Source organism: Monodelphis domestica, chromosome 3 (assembly GCF_027887165.1).
Source record: "Monodelphis domestica isolate mMonDom1 chromosome 3, mMonDom1.pri, whole genome shotgun sequence".
NCBI classification, from domain to species: domain Eukaryota; kingdom Metazoa; phylum Chordata; class Mammalia; order Didelphimorphia; family Didelphidae; genus Monodelphis; species Monodelphis domestica.
This window is the reverse complement of record NC_077229.1, coordinates 332,021,033-332,048,868: the sequence shown is the minus strand read 5'-3', so window position 1 is coordinate 332,048,868 and position 27,836 is coordinate 332,021,033. Positions and strand designations below refer to the sequence as shown.

Below are 27,836 nucleotides of genomic sequence, written 5' to 3'. Positions count from 1 at the left end.
GTTGCAAAGATAGACCTGGTTGTAAACACATTCATTCATTCATTCATTCATTCATCCAATAAGAATTTATTAAACTCTGACTATGTGCAAGGTAAGGGAGCTAGATGGTGCATTGGATAGAGTGCTAGGTCTGGAATAAGGAAGACTTGACTTTGTGAGTTCAAATCTAACCTCAGACATCTACTAGGTGTGTGATCCTGGATAAGTTGCTTAACTCTGTTGGCCTCAGTTTTCTCATTTGTAAGATGAGCTGGAGAAGGAAATGACAAACCACTCTAGGGTCTTTGCCAAGAAAGTCCTAAATAGGGCCACAAAGAGCTGAACACAACTGAAATGACCAAACAACAATAAAATGTGCAAAGCAAGAGGGTCTATCAAAGTGAGGAAGACCCTGGGGGTTTGAGCTCCTGCTTCTGACATACTAGCTATGAGATCCTGTATAAGTCATTTAGGTTTTTCTAGGCAACTCAAAAACATTATGTTGTATAAAAAGGGGTGGCATGTTTTTAGTAGAGATAGTATCCTGATCTGGGAGTTCCATTATACATTAAGTCATATAAATCTAGTCTCTATCTTTAGGTTCAGGACAAATTACTGAAAAGTCCAGGTAACTAAAAGTAACTAGCTTATTAATATGATAGTTAACAATTTTCTTTGAAAAGGAAAGGTGGGACATAAATCATCAGCTTTTCTATATATCTCCAACACAGCTCAGCAGCAAGAACTAGAAAGAGAAATCCCATTCAAAATCACCTTAGACAAAATAAAATACCTAGGAATCTACCTCCCAAGACAAACACAGGAACTATATGAACACAACTACAAAACACTCGCCACACAACTAAAACTAGACCTGAACAAATGGAAAAACATTCACTGCTCATGGATAGGACGAGCCAATATAATAAAAATGACCATCCTACCCAAACTTATTTATCTATTTAGTGCCATACCCATTGAACTACCAAAATACTTCTTCACTGATTTAGAAAAAACCATAACAAAGTTCATTTGGAAGAACAAAAGATCAAGGATATCCAGGGAAATAATGAAAAAAAACACATATGATGGGGGCCTTGCAGTCCCTGACCTAAAACTATATTACAAAGCAGCAGTCATCAAAACAATTTGGTACTGGCTAAGAAACAGAAAGGAAGATCAATGGAATAGACTGGGGGAAAGCGACCTCAGCAAGACAGTATACGATAAACCCAAAGATCCCAGCTTTTGGGACAAAAATCCACTATTCGATAAAAACTGCTGGGAAAATTGGAAGACAGTGTGGGAGAGACTAGGAATAGATCAACACCTCACACCCTACACCAAGATAAATTCAAAATGGGTGAGTGACTTAAACATAAAGAAGGAAACCATAAGTAAATTGGGTAAACACAGAATAGTATACATGTCAGACCTTTGGGAGGGGAAAGGCTTTAAAACCAAGCAAGATATAGAAAGAATCACAAAATGTAAAATAAATAATTTTGACTACATCAAACTAAAAAGCTTTTGTACAAACAAAACCAATATAACTAAAATCAGAAGGGAAACAACAAATTGGGAAAAAATCTTCATAGAAACCTCTGACAAAGGTTTAATTACTCATATTTATAATGAGCTAAATCAATTGTACAAAAAATCAAGCCATTCTCCAATTGATAAATGGGCAAGGGACATGGATAGGCAGTTCTCAGATAAAGAAATCAAAACTATTAACAAGCACATGAAGAAGTGTTCTACATCTCTTATAATCAGAGAGATGCAAATCAAAACAACTCTGAGGTATCACCTCACACCTAGCAGATTGGCTAACATAACAGCAAAGGAAAGTAATGAATGCTGGAGGGGATGTGGCAAAATAGGGACATTAATTCATTGCTGGTGGAGCTGTGAACTGATCCAACCATTCTGGAGGGCAATTTGGAACTATGCCCAAAGGGTGCTAAAAGAATATCTACCCTTTGACCCAGCCATAGCACTGCTGGGTCTGTACCCCAAAGAGATAATGGACACAAAGACTTGTACAAAAATATTCATAGCTGCGCTCTTTGTGGTGGCCCAAAACTGGAAAATGAGGGGATGCCCATCAATTGGGGAATGGCTGAACAAACTGTGGTATATGTTGGTGATGGAATACTATTGTGCTAAAAGGAATAATAAAGTGGAGGAGTTCCATGGAAACTGGAACAACCTCCAGGAAGTGATGCAGAGCGAGAGGAGCAGAACCAGGAGAACATTGTACACAGAGACTAATACACTGTGGTATAATCGAACGTAATGGACTTCTCCATTAGTGGCGGTGTAATGTCCCTGAACAACTTGCAGGGACCCAGGAGAAAAAAACACCATTCATAAGCAAAGGATAAACTATGGGAGTGGAAACACCGAGAAAAAGCAACTGCCTGAATACAGAGGTTGAGGGGACATGACAGAGGATAGACTCTAAATGAACACTCTAATGCAAATACTATCAACAAAGCAATGAGTTCAAATCAAGAAAACATCTAATGCCCAGTGGACTTACGCGTCGGCTATGGGGGGTGGGGGGGGAGGAAAAGAAAATGATCTATGTCTTTAACGAATAATGCTTGGAAATGATCAAATAAAATATATTAATAAAAAAAAATAAATTAGAAAAAAAAGAAAAGGAAAGTGGGTGATAGGAGTGAGAGGGAAGTGTTCTTGAATTCCTTTAACTTGTTTCAGTTTATTTAACTGTAAAATGAGGGAAATAATAATAATAACACTTGTCTTGCAGAACTGTTGTGAGGATCAAATGAGATGGTACTTGTAAAAGTGTTTTGAATAATGCCTTGTACACAGTAAATGTTAACATATTGCTCATTTCCTTCCTTTGCCCTGTCTAAATACTCTATACAATGTTTTATTTTTATTTTTGAAATTTTGACATTTTAAGAGTTTTTAACTTTTTGTAAATCATATTCTCTCTCCCTCCCATCTCTCCACTCTCCCCCAAATGACAGATGATACAGGTAATATATGTGTTATCATACAATACCTATTTCAATGTTAATCATCTTGTGAAAGAAGATATGTATCATACTAGAGAAAAATTCATGGAGAAAAAACATGAAGAATAGTATCCTTCAATCTGCATCTAGACTCTGTTGATGTCTTCTATGACTTTGGATAGTCTTTTTCTTCATGAAAGTTATCCTGCACCCCTTGCACTGCTGATAATGGTTGCAATTCACAGCTGTTCATTGTACATTGCTGCTGTTATTATTACATTCTCCTTGTTCTGCTCACTTCACTTTGCATCACTTCATACAAGTCTTTTCAGGTTTTTTTGTGATGGTCCTCTTTGCCATTTATTATGGTACAACAGTCTTCACAACTTGTTCAGTCATTCCCCAATTGATGGGCATACCTTCAGTTTCCAATTTTTTGCCAACACACACACAAAGATCTGCTATAAATATTTGTATATAAGTAGGTCCTTTTCTCTTATCTTTGATCTCTTTGGAATATATACCTAGTAGTGGTATTGCTGGATCAAAGAGTGGTTCCAAATTATTCTTCAGAATGGTTGGGGGAGGGGTGGGCAATTGGGTGGCTCAGTGGATTGAGAGCCAGGCCTAGAGATGGGAAGTCCTAGGTTCAAATCTGACCTCAGACACTTCCTAGCTGTGTGTGTGAATTTTATAATTACTCCACTGTGCTTAGTCTTTAGCATTTTAGCAAACAAGGAATGTATGCACCTCAACTTAAGGATTAACTGTAAGGGAGGATAGCCTATGACCATCATGTGCTAGCAAATGATAAATCAGAAACAATTGACTGACCCCCTGGGCTATGCTAAGCCAAGCTTAACCCACCATTGGTACATGTGAGACACAGGAAGTGATGTAAAGAACTGCCTATATATTTCTCGTCACTTTCCATGATTGCTCTCTGGTGTTTGGCAGGCTTGTGGCCTTGGCAGTGGAGTGACTGGGAGGAGCTCTGTAAGCATGGTTTAGGTGAGGTGTCTTCCCTGAATCAGTCTTGTTGAGTGACAAACCTGACTTTCCTTGACCTCCTAAAGGCACTATCCTCCGAGGAGGCCCCTCATCTTGGAGGAGGCCTCGTGGCTGGAAACCAAGCTAGATTAATTTTTTGAGAAGGCCCCTTGGCTGAGGCCTCTGAATCCCCTTGGCTTAGGCCAGGTCAGAGAAAATCTTATATCCTTTCATTCTTTTCCTTCTTCTTAATTTCTTCCATCTATTGTAATTAAACCACCATAAAATCCCAAACTGACTTGAGTATTTCATTGGGATTAAATTTTAATCCCTGGCAACCACTAATATCATATATTCAGTCAACAACCCTAAATTTTACCCCTAACATGTGACCCTGGGCAAGTCACCTAAGCCCCATTGCCTAACCCTTGCCACTCTTCTGCCTTGGAACCAATAAATAGTATTGATTCTAAGGTGGAAGGTAAGGATTAAAAAAAACACCAACAACAATGGTTGGATTGATTCCCAATTCTATCAACAATGGATTAGTGTCCTAATTTTTCAACATCTTCTCCAACATTAATCATTTTCCTTTTTTTTTGTCATATTAGCTAATCTGATAGGTATGAGGTGGTCCATTAAAGTTGTTTTAATTTGTATTTTTCTAATTGTGATTTTTCTAGTGATTTGGGGACTTTTTTCCACAAAACTAAAGATAATTTTAGTTTCTTCATCTGACAATTGCCTGTTCATATTCTTTGACCATATGCTAATTGGGGAATGCTTTATATACATATAAATTTGACTCAATTTTCTACATATTTGAGGAATGAGGCCTTTGTCAGAGACATTTACTATAGTATTTTCCAGTATTTTTTCTCTTTTAATCTCAGTTGCATTGGTTTTGTTTGTGCAAAACCCTTTAAGTTTACTCTAACCAGAGTTATTTATTTTACATCTCATAATGTTCTCTATATCTTGTTTGGACAGAAATTCTTTTCTTATCCATAGATCTGACAGGTAAAATACTCTATGCTCTCCTAATTTGTTTCTGATATCACCCTTTATTTCTAAATTATGCATCCATTTTGACTTTACATTGTATATGGTATCATTCTGTCCTTGTTTCTGCAATATTGTTTTCCCAGTTTTCCCAGTAATTTTTGTTGAATAATGAGTTCCTCTTCCAAAAGCTTGGCTCTTTGGGGTTGTCAAACACTAGGTTACTATGGCCATTCACTACTATATTTTGGATGCCTAATCTAGTTCATTGGTCCACTACTCTATTTCTTAGCTAGTACAAGATTGTTTTGATGGTTGGTGGTTTATAATATGGTTTGATTTGGGGTATATCTAATTCCCAGTATTTTAATTGGTGAAGAAGCAAGATGGTATTTTTGCTGCATTTCTAGATGTATGCCACTGGGTCTTTGGGTACTACTCTTTATTGAATTGGGTGAAGAAGGGAGAAGACTCATGTCCTCAGGCATGGTCAAGTCTTGTAGTTATATTATATAGTACACATATATAGAATCCTTCCCACTTCATGGTCTTGCAGCTGACTTTTACACATAATCCTTTGAATAACAGAACATAGTCATTTAACCCCAGTTTCCTAACTGGGAACTAATATTTAGTATGGATTCTAAGACAGAAGGTAAAAAAAAAGAATATAAGAACACAGGGCCAAGAAGTCCTTAAAGAATAATTATATTTAGAGGATAATACAAGAAAGTAATAAATAAGAACATGGACCCTGGAGATTCAAATCCATTCTCTGATACTTACATGGACCCCAGTTCTTTCATCTGAAAAGTGAGGGAACCCAGATGCAAAAGCAAAAGAAAGTTTACAATAAAGGCAAATGTTTGGAGCTTGGCATAGTAAATAAGTGAAAGAAGTAAGAGCTGTTTGGAAACAAGAGAAGATAACACTGTGGAAAGAACATTGGACCTAGAGTCTGTGTTCCTGAGTTTATATCCTGGTTCTATCACTAATAATCTGTGCAACACTGGGCAAATCACTAAACATCTCTGGACCTCAGTTTCTACATCTATAAAATAAGTTGTTTAGACAAAATAATATCCACTCTCTCTTCCAGTTCTAAATCCTATGACGTCCTATGAAAAGACTGATGAAGGATACAGGCTGGCTTGAGAATAAATGAAGTGGGGGCAGTTAGGTGGTTCAGTGGATAGAGAGCCAGATTTGGAGATGGGAGTTCCTAGGTTAAAATCTGGTCTCAGATGCTTCCTAGCTGTGTGAACCTGGGCAAGTCACTTAACCCCCATTGCCTAGCCCTTACTGATTTTCTCCCTTCGAGCCAATACAAATGAGAGGAAGGTAAGGATTTAAAAAAAATAAAGTGAATGAAACTTGGAGTGTGGTTCATATTATATCCTTTGCTCAAAGCAGTGTACTTTTCCTTCCTTGTTCATCTTCTTGCTATCAATGTAACTTGAAACAAAATCAAAGACAAAATCTTTTTTTTTAAATTTCAGTAGGAATTCCCTCAAACCCCAAATCACTTTATAGTTTTTGATAACATTTAAAAGTCTGTGACATTCATTTGTATTTAGGATGGTTATATGCCCATTCTCTTGTATTTTTCTAGTTTATAATCTCTCTCTATAGGCACATTGCTTTCTTTGAATGTGTTTTCCTTTTCTTTCCCAGTGGAATTATTATAATTATACTGTTAGAATTTCAATCCCCCCCCCCCCCATAATCTCCAGTGCCTTTAGTGCATGGTCCCTTTCTTTTTCCTATTTAAAAAAATCCTTAATTTTCTGTAAGAAACAATACTAAGTATTGGTTCCAAAACAGAATGGTGATAAGAACTAGGCAACTAGGGTCACATGATATGTCCAGGATCATATGTTTAGGAAGTGTCTGAGCTCAGATTTGAACCCATGACTTCCTGTTTTCAGACCTGACTCTTTATCCATTGAACCATTTAGGTGTCCAGCATGGCCCTTTTCTGATTCTACCTGAAATCTCAAACAGGGTTCAAACCTCAGGTTCATATATTGTCATATACTTCCTTACACCTTGCAACTCTGAACCATTTGGGGTAATAATAGAGCATTGGACTTGGAATTAGAAAGACCTGGTTCAAATCCTACTACTCTAGGTGCAAGACTGTAGGCAAATCATTTAACCATCTATAGTTAGATTTAGTTCAGGATTAATGGGAGGGGCAACAAGGAAGACAGATTGCATGACTAGAATTGGAAATATCATACTTTTCACAGGAAAAATAAGGGGGGGGGGAAAGCCCAGAAGAGCCCCGTGTCCCAGGAAAATGACCCATTTCAGTCTCCTTTATCTGTGATCCTTATAGCCCTTATAGTCACATAACCAGCCAGTATTCTAGGAAATTCTCTACAATTTTTATTAGTAAAGTGAGATTTTTTTTCCCACCTAGGACTTCTCTATACCAAAGAAATTATGTGACCCATTTCAATCTCCTTTCTATTCCATCATTGTTTCCAGTCATTTTCAATTGTGTCAAACTCTTTGTGACCCCATTTCAGGTTTTTCTTGATAAAGTTTCTGGGGTAGTTTGTCATTTCCTTCTCTAGTTCATTTTACAGATGAGGAAACTGAAGCCAACAGCATTAAATAACTTAAACAGTCACTCAACTAGTAAGTGTGTGAAGTTGGATTTGAATTCAGGTCTTCCTGATTCCAGGCCTGGCACACTATCCGTTGCACCAACTAGCTACCCCATTCCATCATTATCAGTACTATGATAACCAATGACAGGAATTCAATTTAGGACCTTAAATGTTCTCTAGTTCAATCTCTTTGATTTACAGTTGGGAGAACTAAGGCTCTAGAATTGAAATGACTTGCCAAAGATCACACAAGTTGTAACTAGCAGATGTCAGCATTGAACCCATGCCTTCTTATTCTAATTTGATCATTCTTTCCACTACCACACTATCAAGAACAAAAAAGAATTGGTTATTTAATGCATTGTGAACATTCCATGAATTATTCTCTGTTTTTCTAAGTGAATCTCTTTTAGTGTCAATTCCTGCAATACTGCTTACAGAATGTAACCTAGCCTTGTCTGAATATGCCCAGTTTGTTGTGTATGGAGACCATACAGGTCCCTTGCCACATAGGTGGGAATAGCCTCCTTTGATAGTCTCTCTGCATCTTTAAAATCAGTGAGACTGAGCCAGTCAGTCATTTTTTCTCTCTTTTCAGTCACTCTTATCTGCTGTGTCCAGGCTGTGCATAGACCATCACCCTTTAGATGCAGCAGGAAAAAAAGAGGAAAAAAGGACAGAAAGAGAGAGAGAGAAAAGAGCAACCGATTGTGTCTCATTGGTTTTAAGACACAGGCAGCCCAGCAGGCAACAGAGGCTACTCCCACCCACTTGGCAGAGGAAATTGCAATCTCAGTGTTAGGCAAACTGGGCATCCTCAGACAAGCCCAGGTTACAATGGGATACAGTGGTTAAATAAAAATAAACATAAATGTTGTGGTTTGATAAAATTCATCATGGTTTATTTTTTTTAACAGTTTGAGTTTAAAATATATGATTTCTTATAAAATCAGGCATAGTCTATAGATACTTCATGCCTTTGACAAATCTCTATGACTCCTTTGAAATCATGACACTTCCTCAGTTTGGGTAATGAATAACTGATTTCCTCCCCCAGAGTATAGATGTCTAAACATTAAAAAAAAATGACCAAAGGAAAAAGAGTGAGATACCAAATCCCAAGAAAGTGTTTTCAGATAATTCTCCAAAATGCAGCCCTTATCAGATATGACCCATGATTCAACATCCCAGTCTCTGGATTTACACATATAGGGTTCGGTCTTGGGAGTAATCCCAAGAATTACACTATTTGACTTATTTTGTCTTCAGATTTCTTTGCGAAATCAATAGATACATAGAAAACTATATATAGTTCATTGTTGCTCCCATTCAGGTGAGTAAAGGGCCCCCAGTTCCTATAAAAATATTCAAGGTAACAATTTATATATTTACATAGGAAAGGCTCTATTTCATCCTACAGGAATACATACATATTAAACCCAAAAGGTTTACCAGGATTCCATAAATAAAGCAAAACAAAAACAAAGACTCAAACACGTTAAGACCTCATAATACCTTATGAATAGCAAACACAAACACAAACAAAAGCACAAACAACTTTTCCTCCTCTCTGGGAAGTTCTCGGAACACATACCTTGTATGGTTTGGACTCTTCTTGGAAGGGAAACACATTTTAGAGTTTAAGAAGCTAATGATATTTAGGCTAGATAATCGAAGACTTATGTAGGGGCATGACTCCTTTTTAAAATTTAATTTAATAAATTATTTTAAAATGCTATGTTATATGGTTTATCACTTGTTTGTTTGGGTATATGATTTGAGATTTTGGTTTTAAAAAACTACACTATTACAAGATTGAATAATATGGAAATATGTTTGAGTGATAATACATGTGATAATACCCAGAGAATTGCTTGTCAGGTCCAGGAGGGAGAGGGAAGAGGGGAGGGAGACAACATGAATCCTATAACCTTGGAAAAATACTTTAAAATTAATAAAATTTTAAAATGCTATGTTAAAATGTGTGAAGGACACACCAAAGCCAGCAATATAGTCCTTACTTACAAGGACATTAAAGTTCAATTGAGGAGATAAAGCATATACATGAGTATGACACAATGCACAGAGTCAAAAAGATACACACACAAAGTACATGAAAGATGGGGGAGCATTTCAATCATGGAAGATCCATGGAGATTGTGGCTTCTGAACTGGAAGAATAAGATTACCAGGGTCAGAAAAAAGGAAGGGATATTTGAAGGATTATTATTATTATTATTATTATTATTATTATTAATGTTTCTTGGTCTCAAAGGACAAAAACAATCAACGTGTGGATAAGCCCTGAGGAATCATTCACTCTGACTTTAGTAGACTGTTAGATAAAGATACATTTGCAAATGTTACTGTAGTTCCTCACAGAGCCATTCTTGGCACAGTGGGATAATCAGTATGGGTCCTTTAACTCCAGGGGGCGCACCCTGCAAGGCTTTAGGACCAGATGGTTTTATTGATGAATGATTCAGTGAAACAGCAGAGTTTCAGAAGGTGTTGAAAAAGACCTGAGGATCTTTTATTCATACAATCATCCTATTTGGGGCACATTGCCTGACTTTCCTACTCTCAGTCTGAATGTGTTTTGGGGGGTTACTTCTTCCCTTTGAGACTGTTTTCCATATTCCTTTTATGTCACCTGGATAAAAAGGTGTCTGAAGAATAGGAATGAATACAATGTGACTTCTTCAAGACCTTGGACCTCCCCTCACACTGTTCCTGACAACTGGTATAGTTGACCTGACCTATAGAAGATTAGCTCTGACATTTATGTCAAGGTACAATTCTTGAATCACTAAAATTGCCTTGCATGCCTTTTATACAATTTATACAGTACTGTGGGTGGCATGGGACCCTGGGTTTCTCTTTAGACACCCCATACTCCAGAAGCATTTCAGGTCAAACAGAGAATAGGAAAATTCCTTCCCTTCCTTGCATTCTTGTACTGCTGAGGAAAGACTCTGGGCATCAGAGACTCACAATAAGGAAAGACTTCCCATAGAAATATTCCCCTTGGATTCTTCATTAGATTTTGAGATGGACACAGCTATATATCTCCCAGTTATGCTTTGATATCATCAGGTTGTAATTAAGGACATCTACTTTGCCCCCTAAACTATGCCCAGCCAACTCCTGTGTGTTTGGGACACAAAACATCACTCTAGCCCCAATCAGGTAACAAACATCTTCCATGTCTGCCCAACCTCATACCATCTTCATCCCTTCTCTAGTCACATAGCAACTGTTGTCAAAAGCATATAAAAAACGCAGAATCCACCTCCTCTAGGAGGCAGTGTCTCCAGACCTTTCAACATTTATACCAACTTAATAAATTTCTCTTTATTTTTAAGCTAAGTTTGGAGTCTTGCATTCTTTCAAAGGGTGCCTGTCCTGAACCTGGGGTTTATCTCAAGCTCCCCACAACATGAGGATAGCAGATCTTTTGAAGCAGCCAGTTTCTTGGGCAGTGTAAGACCTTGGTCACTTTCTCCACTAGAGCTGCATCTATATGTAGTCCTTGGAATAGAGATTTCCTGCCCAAATCCTACTATTTCCAGTTATTTATTTTTCTTCTTATATGATATAATTTTTTCTTCTTGTGGTGATTCTTAATAAAGGCCACAGTCAAAAGCAATATTAAGACCAGTACATCAGACTGCCCTCTAGCTCTATTATAAGTTGCAAAAAAGGGATGACCTTGGATCCTGTTCATTGACTTGATTTTCATATGTATACTAGGACTGGAAGATGCCAAGAGGTGTCATTTCTTTTAACAACAGCAGACAACTGTGGGGCAGCTGGGATACAAGTTTAAATCTTGTTAAGAATAGCCAGACTGTTTTGAATCCCAGCAACATATCGCCACATGTGGGTTTGTTAGGAATAGAAGTCAACTCAATTCAAGTCCTTGGATTTTTGTGATGAGTAGAAATCTATCCCTCTGTGCCCTCTTTCTCTGGAATGTTGATATGTGCAATGTGTGCAGATTCAAGACTTTTCAAAGGCTCTAAACCCAAGCATTGACGTAAGTATTTGAAAAAGAGAAGCTATTTCAGCAGCAAAGCAGTATCCAGTTTCTTCTCTTTGGGTAAGGCATAGGATAAGTTCAGTGACAAGTAAGAACTAGTCATAGCTAGCCTATCTGATGGAGTATTGTGATTACCAACATATTTCATGGACTGCAAAACTAGATGGATGGACATGGCAATGGAGGTAATGAAGGAGATCATGAATTCCTGGCAACTGCATTAAAACAATATTATTTTCCGGTGGTTAAATCTAAAAATACAACTCTGTCCAAACCAACTGTTGACACTAAAAGCCACAGAAATTGCCATCACTAATTTGTTTTCAATAAGTAAAAACCAGACCATTTTGAGTGCCACAAAAAGCATGGAACAAGATGCTTCCTAGATAGCCATATGGGTCTTCCTTAATCTAGGAGCCATATACTATCTATTGGTGGAAATTAAAGACTAGAATAACCTCAATTATCTCCACCAAGTCATAATCTATACCTGGGACACACTTCCTTGTAGCATTATCTATAAAATATGTACCATACTTTACTTTTTCATCATTTAAACAGCTCCCAGATTCTCACCTCCACTGGGAAATTTTTGTAATCTGCCATAAAATAGTATTATCACTGAAATTCTGTTTCTGAAATTTTGAAGTAATTGATTTAATTCAATTCAATAAGCCTTTTTATTTAAGTGCCTGTTATGTGCCAAGTGTTAAAGACACAAAATTAAAAAAAAAATAGCCCCTGCCATCAAGGAGCTAATATTCTTCTGGAAGATACAAGATGTAAATAGGTAAGTAGAGCAGGAGAAGCTATTAGCAATTGTGGAAAAAGGAGAAAGGAAAGGCTTTATATGCCATCAATCTAAGAACCTACTATAGCAAATTATTATGGAGTTTGACCAACCTCACCTATAGAGTACTTCTCAGCATTCCAAGTGATTAGTTGATTAATTTTACTTCTCAAGCCCCAAGACATTCCAGAGGAATGAGTGTAGAGTTTGTTATTTATTAAGTTGTATTTTTTATCTTTAAATAATTAAGTAATTAGTTGGCTTGGGCCCTTACCCAATTTTTAGATAGTATTCTGAAAACAAAGAAACTTTCATTGTCAATAGTAGTTACTCAAGTATAATTAACTGACAACTGAAATAAATAATAAAGCAAAACCATGTAATGATCTGCACTATTTTGGTCATGAGAATAATTGTCAGCCACAGTCACGTAGGCATTCATCTTAGCAGTAGATGATTTTCTTCACTCCCAGAAACATACTTTCATTATTAAATTTACCACAGATTTTGATTAAGGTCTCTTAAGATTGTCACATTCTTATGAAGAATGAGCAGCAAATGTGAAATTTCCTTACCTGACATGATAGTCAGGAAACAATTCTTTGTCCTCTCTATGGCCAGCCATCACAGAAAATAATTTTTCCAGAATACTCTGTAAACTGTTAATTTCTCCCACTCTTCATAGAATTCTTCTTAAAAAAATTCTTTATGACATTGCAATTATCATAAGCATTTGACAAGGAAGAAATTGCTCTTCACTTCCTATCTTTTTGTCTTCTATACATAATAGATTATATATCCTCATAGATCTAATATAAAACACTCACATAACTCCAGAGAAGCATTTCATAGCAAGTCATTTTCAACTGAATACAAACTGTCATATCCTAGTACTTTTCTCAATATTCCATTTGATTCTTAAAGATATAGTTACATTATCTGTATTCTCTCTAGGACTCTGGTTTAAAAAGTGCTATACTATAGAGACTAATAAAGAGGTTTTAAAATAGATGTGTTAATGCACTTTTATTATACATTTCCAATTGACTCACTAATTTATTTACCTAGAAAATGACAGAAAACTTTGGCCAGATTAGTTAATCTGTTATTTCAAAACATACAAGTCTCATATAGTGTCGTCATTCATTTGTTTGTTCTTAGGACAGCCAAAGTGTAGCATCTTTGCTGCCTTTTTCTCAGAAAAGGCATTTAATCACAGAAAATTCCTTTTCCATTTAACTTTTTTGGGAAGACCTCAAAAAGCTTTTGTTGGTGTGGGTTCTAGCTATCAATATTAATTGTATTAGAGATTAAAATTGATAAATTTAAAAATATTCATTAAAAATAATGAAAAACCCATAACATGTTAATAGGACTGGTATATTTTTATCAAAATAATTATATTTTCTAAAATAAAAAAAGCTAATAATGAGTAAGTAGTATTGGTTTAGAGATTTTTGCAAATATCTTTAAATATCTGGTTTAATTAAAGTCACTGGATTCTCATATCTGCTTCTGAATTCAATTTGATTGAAGAATAAGAAGAAAATCCATCCTCATACATGTAGTTGGAAAAGTAAGAAGTATTTTAATATATAAATAATGTCCCAATGTTATTTTGAAAACAGTTTTGACCACAAGGACCCTCTGAAAGAGACTCAGGGAGCCCTAAGGGGTCCACAAACCACATTTTGAAAATTGCCAATATGAAGAATTCTTGGTGAAGAAATTTCCCTTCCAGTGACAACAGGCAACTGTTCTATAAAATTCATGTAGTTGTCTAGGGGGTTTGAAGTCACATGACCATTTATGTCAGAAGCATGACTTGGCCACTTAGCCCTTCTGACTCTGACACTAGTTTTCTCTTCACTGGCCTTTATTTAAGTTTCCACTTAATTTTCATGACCTAAGTGCTATAAACTCACCAAAAGATGAACTATAGACTCTTTTCCTTTGCTGCACTTCATTTCACAAACACCATTTTGAAAAAAAAGTCAAATTTAAGGCTTGGTCATATTCATGCCATAAACACATTTTTACATTCTGTCTGAACATGATTCAAGATAAAAAATAAATTTCTACACAGTGCCAATATGATGTCCATAGGCAACAATTACATTCCTATTCACAAAATGAAGTCTAATATTTTAGTGTTATTTCTATTTCTTTTATTAGAGGAGCAAATTAGGCAACTACTTGGAATAATTTTATTAATTATCCATCAGGAAATTAGCATTTTAGTAGCATCTATGGCATTTACATTATAGTAAATATAGTAACTAATGTGGTTTTCATATCAGAACATGTTTGAAACTACTTAGAAGGTTTTACTTGAAAACAAATAGGGTCTTTATTCAGAAAGAATATCTCAAAGCTTCTGTTTTTCTTTTTGTGTATGAACCTGTGATTTCATTAGTACAAGGAAATCCCACTGTAGAAATTTTTCTTCTTAATATGCTGCCCACTCGGGACACCGAGAAGTATAGTGACTTGTCTGTGGTCTTATTGAATGAATTTAAAAGGTTCTAGGTAAGAATCTGTCTGTTTATCTGTTTTTTGATCCCAATGAGAGAAACAATAATGAAGGGGACAAGCCTCTGGTCCTTCACATCTGGTGCCAGTGTGTGACCCACCAGTAAAGGACAGTCTCTGTCCTTTTCCTCTACATTTATTCCTCCCTATTGTAAGTAAAGGAGATTGGACCTCAATTGATAAATCAATAAGCATTTATTAAGTGCCTATTATGTGTTGGGCACTGTGCTATGACTCTCTAAAAGGTCAAAAAGGATAATCACCACAATATGGGATCTAGAGTCTCTATTGGGATTTGCTGGAAGCTAGACTGTGAGGATTGAAGTCCTAAATGTCTTGGTTGACCCAATTCAGTAGTAATAAATTTGTAGACTTATCTGCCTATCAGACATTCTGTTTTTGGAACTTAATTTGCTATGTAGAAACCAAATTAAGCGAGTTTACTCTCTTCAGGGACCAAGATGGTATAGGGCAGCTTTGGCAAAGGTTTTCAAGTTCACATGCCCAGATTGCAATTTCAAGCTGTCGGTGAGTCCCTTCCCCCCACCCACCCACATTATCCCAAAGTGTTATCCCAAAGCACAGAGGGAGGAAGTGCTAGCTTGTAAAAGCTAATTGATGTTAATTGTTTAACTGAAACCAAGAAATGTAACCAAGATTAGAATGGAAACAACAAAACTGGGAAAAAATTTTGTATCAGTTTTCTCTGATTAAAGGTCTAATTTCTCAAATATGTAGAGAACCAAGTCAAATTTATAAGAATACAAATCATTTCCTGGTTGACAAATTGTCAAAATATGTGAACATGCAGTTTTCAGATGAAGAAATAAAAGTCATCAAAAATCATATGAAAAATTGTTCTAAATCAGTCTTAATTAGAGTAATGCAAGTTAAAGCAACTCTGTGGTACCACCTCACTCCTATCAGGTTGGACAATATGACAGTAAAGGAAAATTATAAATGTTGGAAGAGATGTGGCAAAATTTGGACATTAAAGAGTTGTTGGTGGAGTAGTGAACTGATCCAACTTTTCTCAAGGACAATTTTGAACTATGCCCAAAGGTCTATAAAACTGTGCATACCCTTTGATCCAGTAATGTCACTATTAAATCTATATCTCAAAGAGGGAAAAAAGGTTTGAAAAAGGACCTATTTATACAGAAATATTGGTAGAAGCTTTTTTTTTTTCAAAAGGTGATAAAGAATTGGAAATTAAGGAGGTCTGTCCACTGGAGAATAGCTGAATAAACTGAAGTTTATGATTTTGATGGAAGACTCTTGTGCTATAAGAAATGCTGACAGGATGATTTCAGAAAAAAGCTGGAAGATACCTACATGAACCGATGCAGAGTGAATTAAGCAGAACCAGGAGAACATTGTACATAGTTACAGTAATACTGTAAAATGATCAACTTTTAGACTTGGCTACTCTCAGCAATACAAAGATTCAGGTCAATTCTGTAGAACTTATGACAAAGAATGCTATCCACTTCCAGAGCAAGAGATGGTCAGAATGAAGACCAAAGCAAACAATTTTTCACTTTAGTTTATTTGTATTTTTATTTTGGGGTTTTGGTTTCATCTGAATATTATCTTATAACAGTGACCATTATGGACATATGTTTAACATGATAATGCATGTATAACCCAGATACAATTGCTTACATTTCTTGGAGGGGGAGGGATGATTTGGATCTCGCAGTTTCAGAAAAAAATAAATTAAAAATTGTTATTATAGGTAATTGGTAAAATAAAATGTTGGAAAGAAAGCTGAAGCCAAGGCATTAAACAATGGCAATTAACAGTAAGTAGGGGACATCCCAGAATGGAGACTCAAAAACTTTAGAGAACAGACAATCCAACTCCTGAGCAATACACTCGTAAGAATATGGTCAGGATATTCGTTATATAATCCATTTAATTATCCTAACCTGTCTACTAGGTTGCTAATGCTTCTCTAATATCTGCATTCAAACATTTTATAAACCTTAGAGCATATTTTTTAAATTAGAATTTTTAAAGTCCTTTTCTTTTTAATGTATTTGCTTCAAAAATCTAGAAGAGGTAATATTTTTTTCTAAAGAAATCACCCCAATATTCAACACTAATTTGCTCTAAGAGAAATAATACTTTTAAGTCTTCTAATTAAAGCAGATCTATCTGATCAACCAGACCTTTAAAAGCCAGTGAGAGAGAAGCAAAATGAGTTTCTGAACAATAGGCAAAGGGGCAACAGGTGATACTTGTGGCTTGTTAGGCATTAATATTTGAAAGGGCTTCAAGTAGAAAATAGATTATTTTTATTTTCCTTGACTTCAGAAGGAAGAGATGAGATTAATATGGAGAATATATAGAGAAGAAGACTTCAGCTTACTTCAAGGGAAAGTAAGTATTCCAAAAATAGAGGGCTAATTCATGGGTTAGGTAATAAGTTATCCTGCCACCACCTGACCACTTCTTGGAAATCATAATAGGAGTCAGGAATATGTTGAACTAGATGACTTCTAACACTAAGGTCAAACTTATTAAGTGATTTCTTATTGTGGGTGAGAAGAGTCATTGGGACTCAAATTAGCTGATATATATTGACAGATAATCCAGTATAATAAAAGGGAGATTGTAGTAATATTGAAAGTACTCTCCCTGGAAGAAATTCACACACATACACACACCAAATGTACTGTCTGTGGAAGATTTATGGGAGAACATGAACAAGAGTTTCATAGGACTGAGAAGGCATAGATGGGTTGTGTACAGCATTGTACTGGGAATGACTACTTGATGGATGATCCATTAAAGTTATAGTGATATAATGCACCTGTTGGTTGACACTGTTTGCTTTTTAAATTCTCTGACCAATACAAAACATATATGAAGAACTTTGTCTAAGTTTATCAGAAAAATTTGAGAACAAGAAATAGAAATTATATCTACTTACAGAACTAAAGATGGCCACCAGGAGGCAGATACATATTGCTTAATATTATCACAATTTCTAGAAACAAAATCAGCAAGTTTTCAGATGTAGAAACCTTTGAAATTATCTAGTACAAATTCTGCATTTTGTAGATAATGAAATCAAGATCTAAAGAAGTAATAGAACTGGTCTTAGATTATATGTGTGTGTGTGTGTGTGTGTGTGTGTGTTTACTGTGATATTTGAAATTTGTGAAAGATTTAATTATTTTAAAATGTCTTGAATTTCACAAATGATTTAGACATTTGTACAATTCTTAATGCAGTTTTATTTTACTATAGGGCAAATTGACTTTAAAACTTTCACTAAGTAAAATTCTTTTCTTAAAAATTAAATCACAATTATATGCCCCAACTTGCTCAGTTATTTCTCAATTGATGGACATCCCATCAATTTCCAGTTATTTACCACCATAAAGCTGCTATAAATATTTTAGAACATATAAGTTCTTTTTTTTTTTCCTGATCTCCTTAGGAAACACACCCAACAGTGATATTGTGGGGGATAAGGGCGTACACAGTTTTATAACTCTTTTGAGCATAATTCCAGATTGCTTTCCAAACTGCTTGGATCATTTCACAGTTCCACCAACAGTGTCCCCATTTTCCCACATCCATTCCAACATTTATCATTTTGCTCATTCATTATTTTAGCTAACCTGATAGTATAAAATATTATCTCAGTTATTTTAATTTGCATCTGTCTAATTAGTAATTATTTAGAACATTTTTCATATGCCTATATGATTTGATTTCTTTATTCAAAATGGTCTGTTCATATTTTTTGACCATTTATCATTTGGAGAAAGGATCATATTCTTATGAATTTGACATAGTTCTTTATGTTGTTGAGATGAGACTTCTCCCTGAGAAATTGTCTATAAAAAATTCTTTCCCCAATTTTCTGCTTTCTGTCTAATGTTGGCTATATTGGTTTTATCTGTATAAAAACTTTCTAATATGAAGTAATTGAAATCCATTTTACAACTCAAAATTATCTCTCTTTTGTTTATTCACAAATTCCTTTCCTATCCATAAATCTGATAGGTAATATGATCCTTCTTCTTCTAATTTGCTTATGATATCTCCCTTTATGTCTAGGCCATATATGCATTTTCAGCTTATCTTAGTAAACAGGGTAAAATGTTGGTCTATACCTAGTTTCTGTCAAACACCTTTCTGATTTTTGCAACAATTTTACCAAATAGTGAATTCTTTTCCCCAAAACTTAATTTTTGTCATATACAAAGTTGCTATAATCTCATATTACTATTTGTTGTATTTCTTTCTGTTCCACTGATCCTTATACCAGATAGTTTTCATAATTACTGCTTTATAATATAATATATAATTACAATATAATCTGATACTGCTCAACCTCTACATTTTTTCCATGAATTCCTTCTATATTCTTGACCTTTTCTTCCAAATAAATTTGATTATTATTTTTTTCTGGCTTACTAAGAAAAGTTTTTGGTACTTTAATTGGGATAGTACTTAGTTTTGGTAAGTTTGCCATTTTTAATGATATTGGTTCTGTTCACCCATGAACAATGAATATTTGTCCATTAATTCAAATATGACTTTATTTATGTAAAAAGTGTTTAGCAATTATGTTCATGTAGTTCAGGTATACTTGCAGGTATTTTATTCTCCCTATGGTTATTTTAAATGGGATATCTCTTTTTGTCTCTTCTTATAGGATTTTGATGATATTTAGAAATTCTGATGAGTTATGTGGTTCTATTTTATACACTGCTACTTTGCTAAAATTACTGATGCTTTCAACTAACTTTTTAGATGAGTCTCTAGGATTTTCCCCATATACCATGATATCATCTGCAAAAGGAGATAGTTTTATTACCACTTTGCCCATTCTGATTCCTTCAGTTCTTTTTCTTCTCTTAAATTGCTATTGTCTGCATTTTTAGTATAATAGTCTTGTAACATCTAATACAATAATATTGGTAATAATGACCATTCTTATTTCACTTCTGGTCTTATTAGGAAGACTTCTAGGTCATCCTCATTAAGAATAATATTTGCTGATGGATTTAGTTACATTCTTTGTATTTTTTAAGGGAAAAAATCCATTTATACCTATGCTTTCAAGTGTTTTTAATAGGGATGAGTATTGTATTTTGTCAAAAGCCTTTTCTGCATGTATTGATATAATTATATGTTTTTCATCATTGATATAATTGATTATGTTGAAAGTTTTCTTTATATTAAACCATTGCCTGCATTCCTGATATAAGTCCTATTTGATAACAATGAATAATTTTTATAATATATTGTAGTCTCTTAGCTATTACTTTAGGATTTTTGCATCCATATTCATTAATGAAATAAGTTCTAAATTTTTTTCTGTTTTTCTTTTTCCTAATTTAGGTATCAGCATCATATTTGTTTCATAAAAACAATTTAGTTGGACTCTCTTTTATTTCAAATTATTAAGTATTGGAATTAGCTAATATTTAAATGTTTGATAGAAATAATTTACAAATTCATCTGATTCTGATGCTTTTTCCTTTGGGAGTTCATTTATGGATTGTTGGTTTTCTTTTTCTAAAATAGATATTTTAGGTATTCTGTTTCCTCTTCTGATAGTCTAGGCAGTTTCCATTTTTTAAAAGGTATTCTTCCATTTTATTTACATTCTTAAATTTGTTGGTATATAATTGAAGAAAATAATTCCCAATAATTGCTTTGATTTAATCTTCTAGTTTTTAAAAATTGCATTCCTGATTCACTGATCTGGTCTTTATTTTATTGACATAAGCATTTAGAGATATAAATTTTCTTCTAATTACTATTTTTGCTGTATCTCATAGGTTTTGATATGTTATCTCATTATTATCATTCTCTTAAATAAAATTATTCATTGTTTCTATGAATTGTTTTTCAAACCAATCATTCTTAAAGATGAGTTATTTAATCTACAATTAATTTTTACTGTGTGTTTCTATGGTTGATTATTACATAAAATTTTTATTGCATCATGGTCTGAAAAGGATATATTTAATATTTCAGCTTTTCTGCCCTGATATATAGTAATTATTATAAAGGTAGTATGTACCATGGAGGAAAAAGATAAATTCCCTTCTTGTATAGTTCTCCAAATATCTATCATTGGCTTTTGTAAGATTCTATTCATTTCCTTGGCTTCTTTCCTATTCATTTTCTAGTTATATTTATCTAGTTCTGAGAGGGGAAGGTTGAAATGCCCCACTACTTCTCTTTTGCTATCTCTTTCTACTTTAACTCATTTAACTTTTCCTTTAAAATTTGGATGCTATAACATTTGGTGCATATAGGTTGAGTATTGATCATGCTGTATTACCTATGGTACCTTTTAACATAATATGGTTTTCTCATTTATCTCTTTTATTTAAATCTATTTTAGCTTTAACTTTGTCTGAAATCATCATTGTTAAACCTGCTTTTTTGTATCAGCTAAAGTAAAGATTATTCTATCCCAGGCCTATAGTTTTAATCTGTGAGAATTTCTCATTTTTAAATGTTTTTCTTGTAAAATAACATTTTGTTGGGTTTTAGTTTTTGATACATTCTACTATTTGTTTCCTTCTTATGGATGAATCCATTCCATTGACATTCAAAAAGTTATAATTACTGGCTGTTTTTTTTCCTACATTCTATTTGTGCTCTCTGTCAGTCAATGATGTTTGGCTAAATTCAGCTGGACCCTAATATTTCAATTCCTGGTTGTAGTTTTAGGTTGCTAGAAAGACCTATTTTAAGCTTTTATAGTGAGAATTTTCATCTCAGGCTTGTATGTACCACTTATAATATTGTAGCTATGGTAGTATGCTCTATTTTATTTAATCTTATGTTTCAGGGCAAATTTTCTATAGTTCTTACATGAACCCTTTATTCCCTAAGCACAGTGTAGGAATTTTGGGATAATTACAGTTATGCATATATAGCATGAACATCCTACAGCACATTCTTTACCAACAGATTAGGCAGAAACAATAAACCAAATGGGAAAAATTAATTAGGAGAAAATAGCAAGGAAAATAGCAAAAAATAGGTTTAAGAACTAAACTTGTGATTTCATTGGTATAAGGAACTCCCAAATGAGGATATTCATTCTATCAGAGCAAATCAGCAATTTCTCTGCAACTTATAGTTTAATGTCAAGAGACAGTATTCCTAACCCTAACCCTAAATTCGTGCAAACTTTCATTTTGCAAATGTGGAAACTGAGGCCCAGAAACATTATGACTTATAATAGATACACTTGGGAGAAATAGCTGAGCTAGAAAGACCTCTCAGCTTCAATTTTCTCACATATAAAATGAGGATAATAATAATTCCTACCCACACATGGTTATGTGACTCGATAACCTGTTATCATATATAGTAAACCAATTCTCTTTCTACTGTATCATGTTGCTTCTCATCATTTCTGACTCAACCCCCTCCCAACTCCAGACAAAGATATAAAATTTTCCATGAATTCTAATACTAGTGGCAAAGGAAACACCCTTCAGACTACCGACACTTTTAGTGTTTTCTTATAGTTGTTATCTCATATAGCTTTATCTCTTAGAAATGAATTATTATTGTTAACTGTAGATATTTGAAATATAATATGGTGCAACCACTGTGGATATTTGAATTATAATAATGTAAAGTATGATCATCATGAATCCTCACCTCTTCCCTCAGCTAAATCCAGCTATAGAAGCTCTTGGCTACCCTGATGAGAATAATTAAACAGAAAATGCCCAACTAGATTTTTAATGAAAGTCATAATGTTTGCAGACATCTTCCCTCGAACAGCTGATATACAAAGCAACATTTGGTGCTGATATGTAAAGGAGTTCCTAATTCCCTGCTCCTGTTTAGACATTCCAACATCTTCCCAAGTTGATCAGGAGCCCATCACCCCTTCTAGCTTATAGTTTTAACCTTTAAAAGTCCTGCTCCCAGCCTCCTCAGTGTGTGGTTTCTTATTCTGGGAGAAACTTAGTCCCACATGCATGCTTAACTTTTTTCTCTCTATAAATTCCTCTGATTTTAAGTCAGATTTTGCTCCACAGTTATTTTCACAGTTAATATTTTGATAGTATTTCTGGCATTTAGAATGGTGCTGGAAACATAATAGACACTGTTAACTAGGTTTTGGGGAGGAATCAACTGTCAGTACAACTTTAGACATTAGTGGCTAATATGTAAATCACAAGCCTTTAAGGTTATTATTAGAGAAGTCCATCTGGGAAATACATTAGAAATATAATATAGACAGATTTCAGAAGTAATATAGAAGAAATACAGAACTTAAGTCCTCAAGCCTCTATGAGAAACTTTTTCACCAAGAATTTACAAACATTAAAAGCATTAAGTTACAACATTTCATGCCATGAGGAACTTTCCTCTATTTTAATTGATCCAAGGCAGTTACCAAAACTTTGATTAAACACTCTAGTTTAATAACCTAGGCTCCAATACTCCAGCTCAGCTTCCTGTTAAAAGTTTCAGCCATCTCTACACACAGGTTCTTTCTCACTGCTATTTTATCTAATCTGAACCACACCAACCCCACTCCTTCTTCCAATAGAGTAAAAGTAAGGGAGAGATGCTGCTTCACTCACATACATACACAAAACATACACACACACACACACAAAAACCCCACATACATAAGTATGACGTTTGCACAGCTAGCCTGAAACTGAATTCCATTTTGACCAAAAATGCTTAAGGTCAGAGTTGTAAACTTTTTGTTAGGCCAATTTTCTCCATACCCATGATCCAAACCCCTACAGGTACATGGTACTCTGACCCAGTCCCCCACAGGGGAATCACTTGGATCTATATGAAACCATCCTCACCCAGTAACCCCTGATTAAAGAGAGATTCACTTTCCCCAAATTCATGAGATTGAGTTTATTGTTTGAGAGTTTCCACTTATCCAGCCAGCCTGCTAAGTTGAGTCTGGACTGGAACTCAATGGGTTCCTGTGGGTACCACATGCCTGTAGTCAGCTAGCAGGTGAATTGGGCAGCCCTAACTCTGAATCTTGCTGGGGCCTCCATTTATGTCAACTTTGAAAAACACGGAATCACTAAAGTAGTCATAAAAACAAATCTTTAATCAGGATAAAAGACAGTCATTAATATTTGGTACTTAAGTACTTAATACCACTCAGAACCAAAGCTATGAGATTGTGGGGACAGTATCTCTGGGAAATTCACTGCCAAAGATGATTTTCCAAAGAATAATAGAACATAGGGGTCTTACACACCTTTTGAGGAATTAAGGACAGAAAACATACACTGACTGGTTATAAGCAGTCTTGGGAAAGAGGCTATAGCTGGAGGCTGGGATATTAGGGAGTGTCCTAAATTGCAATGGATACAAAAGGATGCTTCAAACCAGGGGCTGGGCTATCTGGGAGAGGTCTCTGATACAATGGGAGAAATTTCTAAGACAAAAAGGGTACTTAAGAATTTATTATATCTACTAGTCCTCACTGAACTGGAATTATTAAGTACTTTAAAGTTTATTGTTTAGTCAGAGATTAGGTCAGTCTGGGACTTCTCCCAAGGCAATTTCTCAAGAGATAGGAGCAAACTGTGAGACTCCCCCAAACCCAATTAATAGTACTTAGTAAATCATTATTTACTGACTGTAATCTGCAATCATTTGCTCTATTTCAACTGAGCTTGTTGCCATCTTCTGCTGCTGGAATTTCTTCTGAGGGAGCATTATTTCTCTTTTATAAGACTTCTCCAGGTGGCACGCTAAGAGAATAGTCAACACATTTTCATCTCTTTTGTTAATTAGGCAACATGCATTTATTAAGTAGGTACTATGGGTCAAGTACTGTGTTTGGGTGACAAAAAAAGTCCAGTTTCTCTCCAGGACCTTCTTTGGTCCCATCTAGCAGTTATTGATAACATTTTACTTCTACCACTTTCAATCACCCTTCCAAAAGAAAGGTCTTTCTCCCTTTCCGCACTATGTGGAGTGAAATTAGTATATTATTCTCAAGTTATTAAGAGTCATTTTTAAGCGTTTTTTTTCTAATATCTAATATCTAAAATCTAATATCTAAAAGATGGTTCCCCCAAACCCCATCCATTTCTCTTACAAGGTTACCCTATTCCCTCCTTCTTCAAACAGGGCAGATGGTCTTAACAGCTTTAAGTGCTTTGTGTTGGGTCTTTTGGAGTTTGTTTGGGAACTTGCCTGAAGCAGGTGTCCCAGACTGATCTGTTCTTAGACTTTGAAAGTTCCCAATGATCAAATATGGAGTACCCTTTTGTCTTAGAAGCTTCTCCCATTGTATCCCAGGTAGTCAAGCCCAATGGCTGGAATGATCTTCACATCAGCCCCTCCCAGATGATCCAGTCCTGAACTCCTTCTTTCTTTGTATAATATTCCTGTATTTTATTTCTGGATTAAAACCTTTGTCTCCAACTCTTCTTACCCATTTGGAGAATTGGTGAGCCTATTTCCAGGTATATAATGAAGGAGTCCTTCTCTCTACTTCAGAGTACATTCAAGTATCTTCTGAAATGTTTCTGACACCTTCTCTTGTGGTGACACAAGATACTTTTAGTCAGCTGCTGAGCAAAAAGGGCCTTTGTATACAAAAGTTTTGAGAATAATCAATCTTTCTCCCAAAGCATTGAGTGAGGCAAGGACTGTTAAGAATTGTTGGGTGAGAGAATCCTACCCCACTAGACCTCCATGTGTCTGTCTGTGAATACAAGATATTTCTGTTTCTTGTTTCTGAAGTTATTCTTTCTTTATCTTCAACGAATGAGCACCCAGAGATGTAACAGAGTAGAACTTTGTGAGCCTTGTGTGAATATTAAATATAACTCACCCTTGATTGTGATAATTAAATTAATTAATTCTCCCTGATTTTGAAAATTAAATTAACTCCCCTGCCCATTTTTAGATTTAATCACCAAAAGTGTAAAAATCCCACTTAAACATTTAGTGGGAACATCTGTGACCCATGTGTGCAATAGTGAGTCACAAATCAGAATTAAACTGACTACCCTCTGGGCAATCCTGGGCAGTTCAACTGTGATTGGTAGACATAAAAATTGGAGGAAGGCACAAGAAGTGATGTGAAAGAAAGTGTCTTTAAAAGGGAGTTACAACTTCCTGTGGAGGAAATGCATCTGAGATTCATGAGAGTTTTGTCTTAGATCTTTGTCTGAGATCTTCAGAGAGGACTTTGGCTTCTTCTGGAGTTCTGAGTTTGAGTTGGAGGCTGGTGAAGAATCTGCTTACTGGACCTGAGACTTAGTGCGACTGTTCTTAAATCTCTCCCTTTGGACTGACACGTGATGAGTGAAAAGCTGACTCCTTTCCTGGATATGTTGAAGAGATCAACCTCAGGAGAGACCTACCTCTTGGGAGAGACATCTCCAGGTCCTAGGCTTTGCCAAGGCCTCTCCAGCTAAGAACTAACTCTCCCTGTCCGGGTTGAGCCAGGGCTGGGAGCAAATTACTTAGTGCTCAGGCTAAACATCTTACCTTATCCTCTTTCTGATTTTCTTACTTCACTCTTTCTATATTTTGTAAATAAATTTCAAATAAATCCTTTTTGGGAATTTCATAAAAATTCCTGGCGACCCTATTCTTAAATAATCCAGTCCAACCTTTTCTAAAAACCTTTTCCCCCTTACACTTTAAAAAGTGAAAGTGTCATCAGGGTCTTGAGGCTGGGACCAAAAGCAGACTCTGCCAGTCACCAGAACACTCAAGTTGGCTAAGAAGGCAGCCCTTACTAGAAACCATCTTGGCAGGGTAGCTTTGTGAAGTGGATAAGCATCTAGGTCCAAAGTTAGGAAGACAAGTTCATATCTGACCTCCAACACTTACTGGCTGTGTGACTGGGCAAATAACTTAATTTTTGCCTTTGCCTCAGTTATCTCAACTGTAAAATGGGAATAATAATAATAATAATACCTCCTTCCCAATGTTGTCATGAGGATTATATGAGGTGTATAAAGTACTTAACATAGAGTAAGCACCATATACACACACCATAAAAATCATTTTCATCATCATCATTATCATTATTGAGACAGCTCAGGAAAGAGCTAGTGCATCTGAGCAGGAGAGTGACATGACAGCTGGCTATACTACACTCAGAAGTAAGCTTGGTAGGGAGAGCATCCCTCCCAGAGCCAGGAAGTACCTCTTCTACATCAAGGTGGTGATGGGGGCAGAATATCTTGTAGCAAGAACTGTAAGTTTGAGCCCAACTTCTCCAGGGACCATGCAGAGGGGAGAGCATATTTCCTACTACACTGGGGAGAGGAATGTTGTATTTTTTTTTAATTTCTTGTTACAGCTCAATTAGCCCTATCCTAGTTATAGCTCTGAGTGAGCTAAAAACAATCTATATCTGGGTAGAATATAGTCTAGCCTGGTCACTAAAGGTTTGATGCTATTCATATCTGTTGAGTGGTCTTAGCAATTCCACGATTAAATTAAATTCCAGCTTTGAAAGAGTCAGGCTGGAAGCATCATGTACTATAAGAACACAAGTCATTAGATCCTTTTGGAACTAGAACACTGACAGAACCCCTGACGGCATGGCTGCTGAAATCACTTTTCTTCCTCTCACCAAAGAATCCAAGAACCTTAGATTAGATACCTATATATGCCTGTGCACTTACACTGAAAGGACATAAATCATGCATCATATAGACCTGTCTCTGCTGCTTCACGCTCCAAACTAGAATATAAGGTCTAGGAAGAGCTAGGTGATAGAGCCTTGAGTTCCTTGGGGTCCACTGCTGCCTCATCTTAACCTCAGCCATTTGCTGTCCTGCCCCCCATCCTATTATTGTTCCACTCACCATCTTTGGGAACTCCCACACCACAATCACCCTTCCTTGTCACTACTTGGCTTC

At 35.5% G+C, this 27,836-nt stretch overlaps 1 protein-coding gene across 4 annotated transcripts in view; it reads right to left on the bottom strand.

Annotated features, from left to right (window-relative positions):
* Positions 1 to 13,300, bottom strand: part of ZC2HC1A (zinc finger C2HC-type containing 1A) — a 131,801-nt gene extending 118,501 nt beyond the window's left edge. Inside the window, exon 1 of one of the 4 annotated variants that reach the window (XM_056824130.1) lies at positions 12,990 to 13,300. In XM_056824130.1, coding sequence (XP_056680108.1) covers positions 12,990 to 13,039 — 50 coding nt within the window. In that variant the 5' untranslated portion in view covers positions 13,040 to 13,300. The remainder of the gene's footprint in view (positions 1 to 12,989) is intronic. The other 3 variants (XM_056824131.1, XM_056824133.1, XM_056824132.1) reach the window with 3 other exon arrangements.
* Positions 13,301 to 27,836: the final 14,536 nt, after the last annotated feature.